Genomic DNA, 13,115 nt, shown 5'->3' on the forward strand with positions numbered 1-13,115 from the left:
CAATGTCGTCTGGCGGGACCCAGGGGAAGAGCCTTCTCTGTGGTGGCCCCGACCCTCTGGAACCAGCTCCCCCCAAAGATTAGGATTGCCCCCACCCTCCTTGCCTTTCGTAAACTTCTTAAAACCCACCTCTGCCATCAGGCATGGGGGAACTGAGATATCTTCCCCAGGCCTATATGGTTTATGCATGATATGTTGTGTGCATGTCTTTTTAAATTATGGGGTTTTAGATTTTTAAATATTAGATTTGTATTGTACATTGTTTTTTACTATTGCTGTGAGTTGCCCCGAGTCTACAGAGAGGGGCGGCATACAAATTTAATAAATATAATAATAATAATAATAATAATAATTATTATTATTATTATTATTATTATTATTATTATTATTGTTATTATGTCAATACAACACAGCAAACGAGATCACTATGCTGGGTTTCGTATTTCATCACCAGTCGGGCGCTTCCCAAGCACCTAGGACTGCGTGATGTAGCGGCGAATTATGTTTGCCAATCCCAGTAAAGCGGCCTTTTGCAATTGACAGATGGAGATTTTGTCAATTCCGATGGTTTTCAAATGTCCGCTGAGATCCTTTGGCACTGCGCCCAGCGTGCCAAGGACCACTGGGACCACTTTCACTGGCTTATGCCAGAGTCGTTGCAGCTCGATTTTTTAGATCTTCGTATTTCACTAATTTCTCTAGCTGCTTCTCCTCAATTCTGGGATTGCGATGTCGATGACCCATACTTTCTTTTTCTCCACAATCAGGATGTCTGGTGTGTTATGCTTCAGAATTCGGTCAGTCTGAAGTCGGAAGTCCCACAGTAGTTTTGCTTATTTTCGACCACTTTTTCGGGCTTATGATCCCACCAGTTCTTTGCCACTGGTAAATGGTAGTTCCGGCACAAGTTCCAGTGGATCATCTGTGCCACAGCATCATGTCTATATTATTATTATTATTATTATTATTATTATTATTATTGATTAGACCCAGAGCGGCTCACAAACATACAATACAAAACAATATCTGTACAAATCTAATAATTAAAACTATGGCTAAAATCCCATTATCTTAAAAAACAATAAATATTTCACAATCATATCCACACATAACATTTAATGGTCAGAATGGGGGGGGGAGGCATGTACTAGTTGTCCCACGCCTGCCGACATAGATGGGCCTTAAGGATCTTGCGAAAGGCGAGGAGGGTGGGGGGCAGTTCGAATCTCTGGAGGGAGCTGATTCCAGAGGGCTGGGGCCACCGCAGAGAAGGCTCTTCCCCTACGTCCTGCAGACGATATTGTCTGGTCGACTGGACCAGGAGAAGGCCCACGCTGGGATTTATGCGGCAGAAGGCGGTCCCGTAAGTAATCTGGTCCGATGCCATGTAGGGCTTTAGAGGTCGTTACTAAGACTTTGAATTGTGTCCAGAAACTAATCGGTGACCCTCTGAGAGCGGCAAAGAATGAAGTTTCATTTTGATGTATGCGATTGGGGCATGTGTTAAGCGACAACAAAGTTATTCTGAGCAAGTTAGTTTGAACTCTTCAAACGTTTCGTTTTGTGTGTGTGTTTCAAAGGTAGTCATCGGCACGGGCGTTTCAGCTGGAATGAATCTGTCCAAGACTTACGACGTCGATATTGTTGGGGAAATTCCTAGTGGGTAAGCATAAGATATATTGAGCCCCATATTTCCAGTTGCTAAGCCAGACAGTTGTTAAGTGAGTTTTGCTCCATTTTACGACCTTCCTTGCTACAGTTGTTAAGCGAATCACTGCAGTTACAAACCCAGTACAGTGATACCTTGTCTTACAAACCCCTCGTCATACAAACTTTTCGAGATACAAACCCGGGGTTTAAGATTTTTTTGCCTCTTCTTCCAAACTATTTTCACCATACAAACCCAAGCCGCCGCCACTGGGATGCCTCGCTTCCGGACTTCTGTTGCCAGCGAAGCGCCTGTTTTTGCACTGCTGGGATCCCCTGAGGCTCCCCTCCATGGGAAACACCACCTCCGGACTTCCGTGTTTTTGTGATGCTGGGATTCCCCTGAGGCTCCCCTCCATGGGAAACACCACCTCCGGACTTCCATTGCCAGCGAAGCACCCGTTTTTGCACTGCTGGGATTCCCCTGCAGCATCACAAAAACACGGAAGTCCGGAGGTGGGGTTTCCCATGGAGGGGAGCCTCAGGGAAATCCCAGCAGTGCAAAAACTGGCGCTTCGGCTGGCAAAAGGGGTGAATTTTGGGCTTGCACGCATTAATCGCTTTCCCATTGATTCCTATGGGAAACATTGTTTCATCTTACAAACCTTTCCCCTTACAAACCTCGTCCTGGAACCAAATAAGTTCATAAGACGAGGTACCACTGTATTCTATTCTATTCTATATTCTATTCTACTTTATTTTCTATTCTATTTTCTATTCCATTCCATATATTCTATTCTATTTCCATATTCTATTCTATTATTTTCTATTCTATTTTCCTTTTCTTCCCTTTCCACTCCATTCCATATTCTATTCTGTTCTATTCTATTCTATTTTATTTTTTATTCTATTTTCTACTCTTTTCTATTCTATTTTCCTTTCCCTCCCCTTCCTTCACTTCCATTCCATATTCTGTTCTCTTCTCTTCTTTTCTACTCTATGCTACTCTTTTCTATTCTATTCTGGAGGACAGAAGGAAAAGGGGGGACATGATCGAAACATTTAAATATGTTAGTTGGGGGAAAGATCAAAGTGCAACATGAGAAAATATTATTTCACTGAAAGAGTAGTAGATCCTTGGAACAAACTTCCAGCAGACGTGGTTGGTAAATCCACAGTAACTGAATTTAAACATGCCTGGGATAAACATATATCCATCCTAAGATAAAATACAGAAAATAGTATAAGGGCAGACTAGATGGACCAGGAGGTCTTTTTCTGCCGTCAGACTTCTATGTTTCTATGTTTCTTAAAGGGTTAAATAAGTTTCAGGAGGGAAGTGTTTTTAATAGGAAAGTGAACACAAGAACAAGGGGACACAATCTGAAGTTAGTTGGGGGAAAGATCAAAAGCAACATGAGAAAATATTATTTGACTGAAAGAGTAGTAGATCCTTGGAACAAACCTCCAGCAGACGTGGTAGATAAATCCACAGTAACTGAATTTAAACATGCCTGGGATCAACATAGATCCATCCTAAGATAAAATACAGGAAATAGTATCAGGGCAGACTAGATGGACCAGGAGGTCTTTTTCTGCCGTCAGTCTTCTATGTTTCTATGTTTCTATTTTCTTTTTGTTTCCTTCCATATTCTATGCTGTGCTGTTCCGTTCCGTTCCATTCTTCCCGGGGTGCTACATTTGAAGACCTCTGTCTCAGAGCCTGCAAACTTACTATAACTTATTTTTCCCCCCCTCATTGCTTCTTACAGGTTAATCCCTCCTCAAATGCCCGACGTCAGCCTCATCCCACACGTGTATGTCGATGCCATCGCTATCGCTCTTGTTGGGTTTTCCATGACTATCTCGATGGCCAAAATCTTCGCTCTGAAGCACGGCTACGTGGTGGATGGAAATCAGGTGACGCAGTTGTAATAACCCGTGACCCTCGTGACTTGGGTAAAACTCCGCGGCCGATAAAAATGGTTCTCCCAATGACAAGTTGCAACCATTGGTCTATCCCAGGGGTAGGCAAAGTTGGCTCTTCTATGACTTGTGGACTTCAACTCCCAGAATTCCTAAGCCAATCATGCTAGCTCAGGAATTATGGGGATTGAAGTCTACATGTGATAGAAGAACCAACTTTTCCTGCCCCTGGTCTGGTCTATTTTATCCTGTCCTGTACTATACTAATACTAATACTATACTATACTAGTACTACTATACTATACTATACTATACTATACTATACTATACTATACTATACTATACTATACTATACTATACTATACTATACTATGTTGTATTCCATTCCATAATCTATTCTCTTCTGTTCTATTCTATTTCTTTTTTTTAAATATATTTTTATTGGTTTTGCACATTGAAATTAACATAAACAAACATAAAACGGTGCACAGTGCATGTGCCGATCACCCGACTGACAATTCCATCACCACCACCACCAATTGCAGGGGGTTCAAATATTTACTAGTTTATATTCTTTTATTTCCTTAGCTCTACTTTGCCTTTGTTTATTATTGAAAGAGTGATTGGAGTTTATTGTTCACATTTTCGTCACAAATTCTACTCAACATATAATCTTTCACCTTATTCCATCGTACCATCCGCTTCTCCAATTTATTTTCGTCAAAATTGTTTAATCTTATTTCCATGATTTCAAAATGAATGTGATCCACCATGTACCCAATACCAGTTCTGTAATGTCCATTTTATAGACTCTTTCCAACCCAATGCCACTACCGCTTGAGCGCTTTCCAATGCTGCCGTTTTTATTTTCTTTGAAGTCTCTTAATTCTCTTTGTTTAACTAATATCGCTATTTCTTTTGTAATTATCCACTTAATATTTAACATTTTATTTATTTCATTCTGCACTTCCTTCCAAAATTTCTGAACTTCAACACACTCCCAGAACATATGCATGAAGATTCCTTTCTTTTGGCAACCATGCCAACAATTACCTTTCCCTTTCCATTCCGTTCCATATTTTCTATTCTATTCTATTCCCACAGTGTCAAGCTCGATTTCATTGAGGGCCACATCAGGGTTAGGCGGGGGGTGATGATAAAGTGGGTGTCGCCAGGGTGGGCGTGGCCAGCTTGACGTCCCTTGTGACAAGGGCACCGGTAGCAGCCCGAGTGCTCTTCCAGCTAAAACAGGCTCCCAAATTCTGTTTCCGCCTGTGATGGCCTCCTGCAAACCCTTGCCAATGAAAATGGAGCCTGGGAGGGCTGCGCGCGGTCTTCTGGAGTTCCATTTTGGCTGGCAGAGGCATCACGGGCTGGACCTTCCCTGTTTCCAGGGTGGCCCCGCGGGCCAGATAATAAGCACCCCTTGGGCCTTGAGTTTGGCATCCCTGCTCTATTCTATTCTCTATTGCAATGTTTCCCAACCTTGACTACTTGAAGATATTTGGACTTCAACTCCCAGAGGGAATTCTGGGAGTTGAAGTCCAGATATCTTCAAGTGGCCAAGGTCGGGAAACACTGCTCCATTGCATTCCATTCATTTAGAAATTAACCTTCATAATGTTGATGTAATTTTCTTTAACAGTATTTGTTGTGGTGTTGTTTTCTCGTTCCTTTGTTATGTTATCCCAGGAACTCATCGCGTTAGGCATCTGCAATTCCACCGGATCCTTTTTCCAGACGTTTGCGATCACCTGCTCGATGTCTCGGAGCCTTGTTCAGGAAGGAACTGGAGGGAAGACACAGGTGCGAAAAAGAACTAGCGTATTTTTTTGAGTATAAGACGGACCTTAGTTTTTGGGGAGGAAAATGGGAAAAAGAACCTGCTTACCAGGTTATCATCTGGCTAGTGTCCTTAGTCTGGTCAGCTTCAGCAGATTATTTTATCCCCTGATTAAGGGCTTAAAAAAAGTTATTCGGAGAGAGTAACAATGAAAGAGCTTGTAAGCCAGTAAGAGCTGGGAACATCATTAGCACCTGGAAAGAAACAGTCTGAGCAAGTAGAGCAATGGGGAAAACCCTGCAAAGATTTAGGGCTTAGAAAACATTCTTTGCAGAGAGAACCAATGAAAGTGGTTGCAAGCTGGTAAGAGCTGGGAACATCGTTAGCACCTGATTAGGGCTGGAAAGAAACTTACTCAGAACAAATTAGAGTAATGAAAAAAACCCTGCAAAGATTTAGGGCTGGAAAAACATTCTTCGCAGAGAGAAAGAATGAAAGTGCTTGCAAGTTGGTAAGAGCTGGGAACATCGTTAGCACCTGATTAGGGCTGGAAAGAAACTTACTCAGAGCAAATTAGAGTAATGAAAAAACCCCTACAAAGAGTGAGGGCTGGAAAAACATTCTTCGCAGAGAGTTACAGTGAAAGTGCTTGCAAGCTGGTAAAAGCTGGGAACATCATTAGCACCTGATTAGGGCTGGAAAGAAACTTACTCAGAGCAAATTAGAGTAATGAAAAAAACCCTGCAAAGAGTGAGGGCTTGGAAAACATTCTTCGCAGAGAGTAACAATGAAAGAGCCTGCAAGGTAAGAGCTGGGAAGATCGTTAGCAGGTAGTTAGGGCTGCGGGGGAGGGGAAAGCTACATTCAGAGTTATAGTTTATAGTTAGTTTATTAGATTTGTATGCTGCCCCTCTCCGAAGACTCGGGGCAGCTCACAGCATAATAGTAATTTTATTTATTTATTTATTAAATTTGTATGCCGCCCTTCTCCGTAGACTCGGGGCGAATACATTACATTACAAATTTAATAATACAAAATTAAATCCATTTAAGAAGGCATTAATAACATAATAAAACCTCTAACTATGCAGTCATACACCTTCAACCTAATCTATCATACAGTGAAGCCAAAAACATAATAAAAAAGGGGGAAAGATGGTAATTATCCCCACGCCTGGCGACAAAAGTGGGTCTTCAGCATTTTACGGAAGGCGAGGAGGGTGGGGGCAGTTCTGATCTCTGGCGGGAGTTGATTCCAGAGAGCCGGGGCCGCCACAGAGAAGGCTCTTCCCCTGGGGCCCGCCAGACGACATTGTTTAGTCGACAGGACCCAGGGAAGGCCAACTCTGTAGGACCTTATCGGTCGCTGGGATTCGTGCGGCAGAAGACGGTCCCGGAGATATCCTGAAAATTGTCAGATTTATCAGAAATTCATCTGATAAAGCTGAACCCTCCTAGATCTTTTTTTTCCTTAATAAAATGTTTTCTCTGGTTTTTCTTCAGATTGCAGGAACCTTGTCCTCAATCATTGTTTTCCTGGTGATTATTGCCATTGGTTATCTCTTCTCACCTTTGCCACAGGTAAGGATTCTCCAGATGTCTAAATTAGCAGAATTAAAAGGCCTGTTGCACAGATCATAATATCTATCTATCCATAAAGAAACCATGGTAGCACAATGGTTAAAATACAGGCTAATTCTGCTGACTGCCAACAGTTCAATCTTGACCGGTTCAAGTCTAAATGTTATTGCTATTTCCTCCCTCCCTCCCTCTTTTATGTTCTCATGTTCCCTTTCTCATTCTCCTTCCTGGTGGCGTAGTGGTTAGAATTTATTTATTTATTTATTTATTTATTTATTAAATTTGTATGCCGCCCCTCTCCGTAGACTCAGGGCGGATCACAACAGTAATAGAAAAAAAAACCAATGTAGAATACAAATCTAATAATTAAAACTAAAAACCCATAATTTAAAAAATTAATGTACAATAGAATAATATCCAATTGATAAAGCCACTGCCTGGTAATAGAATTTATTGTTAATATAAAGGTATAAGATGACTCTTATGACTTAAGATGTGTATCTTTTCAAAACTGGTGTATGTAACTAATCTAACAGAGCTATAATAGAATGTTAACACAGTTGGAACCGTTTTTTCTATAGGATATGCTGTAATCTCGCCCCGAGTCTGCGGAAAGGGGCGACATACAAATCTAATAAATTATTATTATTATTATTGTTGTTGTTGTTGTTGTTGTTCTTATTGTTATTATTGTTATTATTATGTCAATACAACATAGCAAACGAGATCACTATGCTGGATTTTGTATTTTATCCCCAGTCGGGCGCTTCCCAAGCACCTAGGACTGCGTGATGTAGCGGCGAATTATGTTTGTCGATCCCAGTAAAGCGGCCTTTTGCAATTGACAGGTGGAGATTTTGTCAATTCCGATGGTTTTCAAATGTCCGCTGAGATCTACTACTACTACTACTACTACTAATAAATAATAATAATAATAATAATAATAATAATAATAATAATAATAATCCCAGTCGAAGTGCAGACTCAAAAATAATGGAACTTCGACTGGGATTATTATTATTATTATTATTATTATTATTATTATTAGTAGTAGTAGTAGTAGTAGTAGTACTTTTGTCCAAATACTGTTTGTTTTTAAATGTCTTTGTGTTGTTCTGTGTATTTTATGTGTTCCAATAAAGTTAAATTTTAATTTTTTTAAAAAAAATAATTAAAAGAAGAAGAAGCAGCTTTCCTGAACCCTCCAGAGTGCAAAAAAACAGAACAACGGAAAACCGGAAGTCCGTTTTCCCGAACTTCCGGTTTGTCCATTGGGGTTTTTTTTATCACCTCCGGGGCTTCAGGAAATTTCCCCTGAAGCGTCCAGAGGACGAAACGGCCTTTCCCAAGGCTGAAAATCAGCTGGTGCGCGCTGGGGTTGAAACATGCCCTCCGATATGGCTCCACGCATGTCATAGGTTCGCCATCCTTGGATTAGAGACTTGGGATGAGTTTGAAACGAATCCAGAAAAGAAAGTCTTTTAAGTGGTTTTTATTAATTTGTTTTAAAAAGCATAATCAAGAAAATATATACATTGACATATTTGCAATATTTGCCATACACAAAAAAGAAAATAGAAAAACACACATACACTTCTAAACAAACAAAAAACACCTGGACAATTACAAAATTACAAATAACATAAAAATATCAATTTCCTCTTGAGAGAAGGAGAGTTACAGTCTTGTTGCATATCATATTATTTTCTGGTGAAGTCATCGGCATTCACTGTTGTTCTTTTTGGTTATCAATGTCTTCTCTATTATTATTATTATTATTATTATTATTATTATTTTTAAACCGCCTTCTGTACCCTTTTTTATTAATTAATTTAGTTACATAAAGATTTGTTTTCACAAAAAATGGTTGTAATTGCATCATATTTCATCTTTCTGTCAATAAATACATATCTTAAAGCATCGTTATTATCGTAATTCAATTTGAACTTCTATTTCTCCACTTAAACCAATCATAATATATATTCCATGTTTTATAATAATCGGAGTCTTCTTTGTTTTTTAATTTTAATGTTAAGGCACAGTCAAGAATTTTCTTTAGTATTCATGAGTCTTCCGGAGGGTTAGGTTTTTTCCAGCATTGGGCTATTGCCATTCTAGTTGCAGTCAGTATGTGTATCAGCAGATAATATTTATTTTTGTCTAATTTTTGATTTATTATTCCTAGCAGTCTTCTGTTTATTTTGATTTGGAGTATATCTGTTAGCCAATCTTGTATTTTGATCCAAAGTTTCTTTATTTTTGGACAGGTCCACCAGATGTGGTAATAGGTCCCCATATGTTATTATTTAGATTTGTATGCCGCCCCTCTCCGCAGACTCGGGGCGGCTCACAACAAAGTGAAAAACAGTTTACAACAAATCTAAATTTCTACTAAAAACATTTTTTAAAAACCCCATTTTCTAAACACACATACATACACACATACCATGCATAAATTGTATATGCCCGGGGGAGATGCCTCAGTTCCCCCATGCCTGATGACAGAGGTGGGTCTTAAGGAGCTTACGAAAGGCAAGGAGAGTAGGGGCAGTTCTAATCTCCGGGGGGAGTTGGTTCCAGAGGGCTGGGGCCGCCACAGAGAAGGCTCTTCCCCTGGGGCCCGCCAACCGACATTGTTTAGTTGACGGGACCCGGAGAAGGCCCACTCTGTGGGACCTAATCGGTTGCTGGGATTCGTGCGGCAGCAGGCGGTCTCGGAGATATTCTGGTCCAGTGCCATGAAGGGCTTTAAAGGTCATAACCAACACTTTGAATTGTGACCGGAAGTTGATCGGCAACCAATGCAGACTGCGGAGTGTTGGTGAAACATGGGCATACCTAGGTAGGCCCATGACTGCTCTCGCAGCTGCATTCTGCACGATCTGAAGTTTCCGAACACTCTTCAAAGGTAGCCCCATGTAGAGAGCATTGCAGTAGTCGAACCTCGAGGTGATGAGGGCATGAGTGACTGTGAGCAGTGAGTCCCGGTCCAGATAGGGCCGCAACTGGTGCACCAGGCGAACCTGGGCAAACGCCCCCCTCGCCACAGCTGAAAGATGTTTCTCTAATGTGAGCTGTGGATCGAGGAGGACGCCCAAGTCCTCCTCCACCTCCAACATTGTGGATTTACCTCTTTGTACATTTGTGCAAGTCTTGCTGGAGGGAGGTGCCATCTGTAATACATTTTGTACAAATTTTCCCTATTTGCTGTTGATTTTGTTAATTTGTAGTTTCTGAAAGTCATACTATTCATTATTTTCCTAGACTGTTCTGGCAGCCATTGTCATGGTCAATCTGAAAGGCATGTTCAAACAGTTTGGAGATATCGTCCATTTTTGGAGAACCAGCAAAATCGAACTGGTGAGTGATTTTATGCCCCAAAATTTCCTTCCTTTTGCTGGTAATCCTTAATTTACACCTGTTTGCTTAGTGACCATTTGAATAGAGCCGAGGTGGCGCTGTGGTTAGATGCAGCGCTACAGGCTACTCCAGCTAACTGCTAGCTGTAGTTCAGCAGTTCAAATCTCACCCCTGGCTCAAGGTTGACTCAGCCTTCAATAGAAACATAGGAGAAAAAGACCTCCTGGTCCATCTAGTCTGCCCTTATGCTATTTCCTGTATTTTATCTTAGGATGGATATCTGTTTATCCTAGGTGTGTTTAAATTCAGTTACTGTGGATTTACCAACCACGTCTGCTGGAAGTTTGTTCCAAGCATCTACGACTCTTTCAGTAAAATAATATTTTCTCCGTTGCTTCTGATCTAACCTCAGATTGTGCCTCCTTGTTCTTGTGTTCACTTTCCTATTAAAAACACTTCCCTCCTGAACCTTATTTAACCCTTTCACATATTTAAATGTTTCAATCATGTCCCCCTCTTTCCCTTCTGTCCTCCAGACTATACAGATTGAGTTCATTAAGTCTTTCCTGATACGTTTTATGCTTAAAAGCTTCCATCATTTTTGTAGCCCGTCTTTGGACCCGTTCAATTTTATCCATATCTTTTTATAGGTGAGGCCTCCAGAACTGAACACAGTATTATTCCAAATGGGGTCTCACCAGCGTTCTATACAGTGGGATCACAATCTCCCCGTTCCTGCTTGTTATACCTCTAGCTATGCAGGCAAGCATTCTACTCGCTTTCCCTACTGCCTGACCGCACTGTTCACCCATTTTAAGACTGTCAGAAATCACTACCCCTAAATCCTTGTTTTGTGAAGTTTTTGCGAACACAGAACTGCCAATACAAGACTCAGATTGAGGATTCCTTTTTCCCAAGTGCATTATTTTACATTTGGAAATATTAAACTGCAATTTCCATTGCTTTGACCACTTATCCAGTAAAGCTAAATCATTTGCCATATTACAGATGCCTCTGTATCTCCATCCTTCCAAAGTAGGTAAAATGAGGACCCAGATTGTTGGGAGCTATTGCAACAGTACTGGAAAAAAAATGACTGAGGGCCATTTTTTTCCCACACTTCCAACCGCGGTGGCATTACCATGATCACATGATCGAAATTCGGACAACTTGACTTCGATCCTAGGTAGAGGCAGGTATTTCTATCTCTCTTTCTGGGCACGCTTGTTAAACAAAACTCCACATTGGCTCTGCTGGCTCCATTCAGTCGCCCAGACTCCACCCTGCAAGGGATTATGGGATCATTAAAAGAAGATAATGACACCGTTGTCTTTGACATTCAAAGCATCCATTTAGTGACTTTTCAAAGTTATAACGGCGCTGGGGGGAAAAAAAGTGATTTATGGCTGTTTTTAACCCAAACATTGCAACATCCCTGTTAATGTATGACCAGAGTAATCCTTGTTTACCAAAGCTGTGCACACACAGAAATGTTTAGATTGAGATTAGTTGTGAGTAACTACTCAGCCACACACAGATTGTACTAACTTGAATTAAAGTTTACTTTGAGAAATAACATTTTCAGATAAACAGTCTAAAGTCATACACATCATAAGTCAGAATAACAATCCAAATATTACCATGTACATACAAAGATATCAAGCCTAAACACATTTTATCTGTAATACATAACTACAATGCAGAGAGATTGCAGAGCTAACTTAAGAGTGAGTAACCAGACAATGAGAAACAGAGAGGATGACTCAGAGAAATACGGTAAGCTATAAACTCTAGCTCCCTCTTGTGGCAATCTGCAACACCTGCAGCCAATATATTGCCAACCCAACAGTTATGGAAAGAGTCCTAACAATCCCACTGATCAGGTGATCAGAATTCAGATGTTTGGAAACTGGTTCATCTTTATGACGGTCGTAGTGTCCCCGTGTGTGTATGTGTGTGTGTGTGTGTGTGTCAGATGATCCCCATTTTGAGACCATCTGACGAGAGGAATTCAGATTCACTTAACAACTGTGTTACTATTTATTTTATTTATTGATTGATTATTGATTGATTGATTGATTGATTGATTGGATTTGTATGCTGCCCCTCTCCGTGGACTCTGTAGACTTACTAATTTAACCAAGGGCAGTGAAGGGGCAACGCTCTCTACATGGGGCGACCTTTGAAAAGTGTTCGGAAACTTCAGATCGTGCAGAATGCGGCCGCGAGAGCCATCGTGGGGCTTCCTAGATTCACCCACGTTTCTGCAACACTCCATGGCCTGCACTGGCTGCCGATCGGTTTCCGGTCACAATTCAAAGTGTTGGTAATGACCTTTAAAGCCCTACATGCATTGGGCCAGAATACATCCAGAACCGCCTTCTACCGCATGAATCCCAGCGGCCGATAAGGTCCCACAGAGTTGGCCTTCTCCGGGTCCCGTCGACCAAACAATGTTGTTTGGCGGGCCCCAGGGGAAGAGCCTTCTCTGTGGCGGCCCCGGCCCTCTGGAATCAGCTCCCCCCAGAAATTAGAACGGCCCCCACCCTCCTTGTCTTTTGCAAATTACTCAAGACCCACCTTTGTCGCCAGGCATGGGGGAGTTAGGATATTCCTTCCCCTAGGCCATTACAAGATATGTATGGTATGTTTGTGTGTATATTTGGTCTTTATAATAAGGGGTTTTAGTTGTTTTTTATCATTGTTGTTAGCCGCCCCGAGTCTGCGGAGAGGGGCGGCATACAAATCCAATAGATAGATAGATAGATAGATAGATAGATAGATAGATAGATAGATAGATAGATAGATAGATAGATAG

At 41.1% G+C, this 13,115-nt stretch overlaps 1 protein-coding gene across 1 annotated transcript in view; it reads left to right on the plus strand.

The window, feature by feature from the left end:
* Positions 1 to 13,115, plus strand: part of SLC26A5 (solute carrier family 26 member 5) — a 48,037-nt gene that overhangs the window by 25,276 nt on the left and 9,646 nt on the right. The window contains exons 8-12 of the mRNA XM_070755187.1: positions 1,581 to 1,663; positions 3,420 to 3,567; positions 5,266 to 5,379; positions 6,860 to 6,937; positions 10,202 to 10,297. Of these exons, the coding sequence (XP_070611288.1) occupies positions 1,581 to 1,663; positions 3,420 to 3,567; positions 5,266 to 5,379; positions 6,860 to 6,937; positions 10,202 to 10,297 (519 nt within the window). The remainder of the gene's footprint in view (positions 1 to 1,580; positions 1,664 to 3,419; positions 3,568 to 5,265; positions 5,380 to 6,859; positions 6,938 to 10,201; positions 10,298 to 13,115) is intronic.

This window comes from Erythrolamprus reginae, chromosome 6 (genome assembly GCF_031021105.1).
Source record: "Erythrolamprus reginae isolate rEryReg1 chromosome 6, rEryReg1.hap1, whole genome shotgun sequence".
NCBI classification, from domain to species: Eukaryota; Metazoa; Chordata; class Lepidosauria; order Squamata; family Dipsadidae; genus Erythrolamprus; species Erythrolamprus reginae.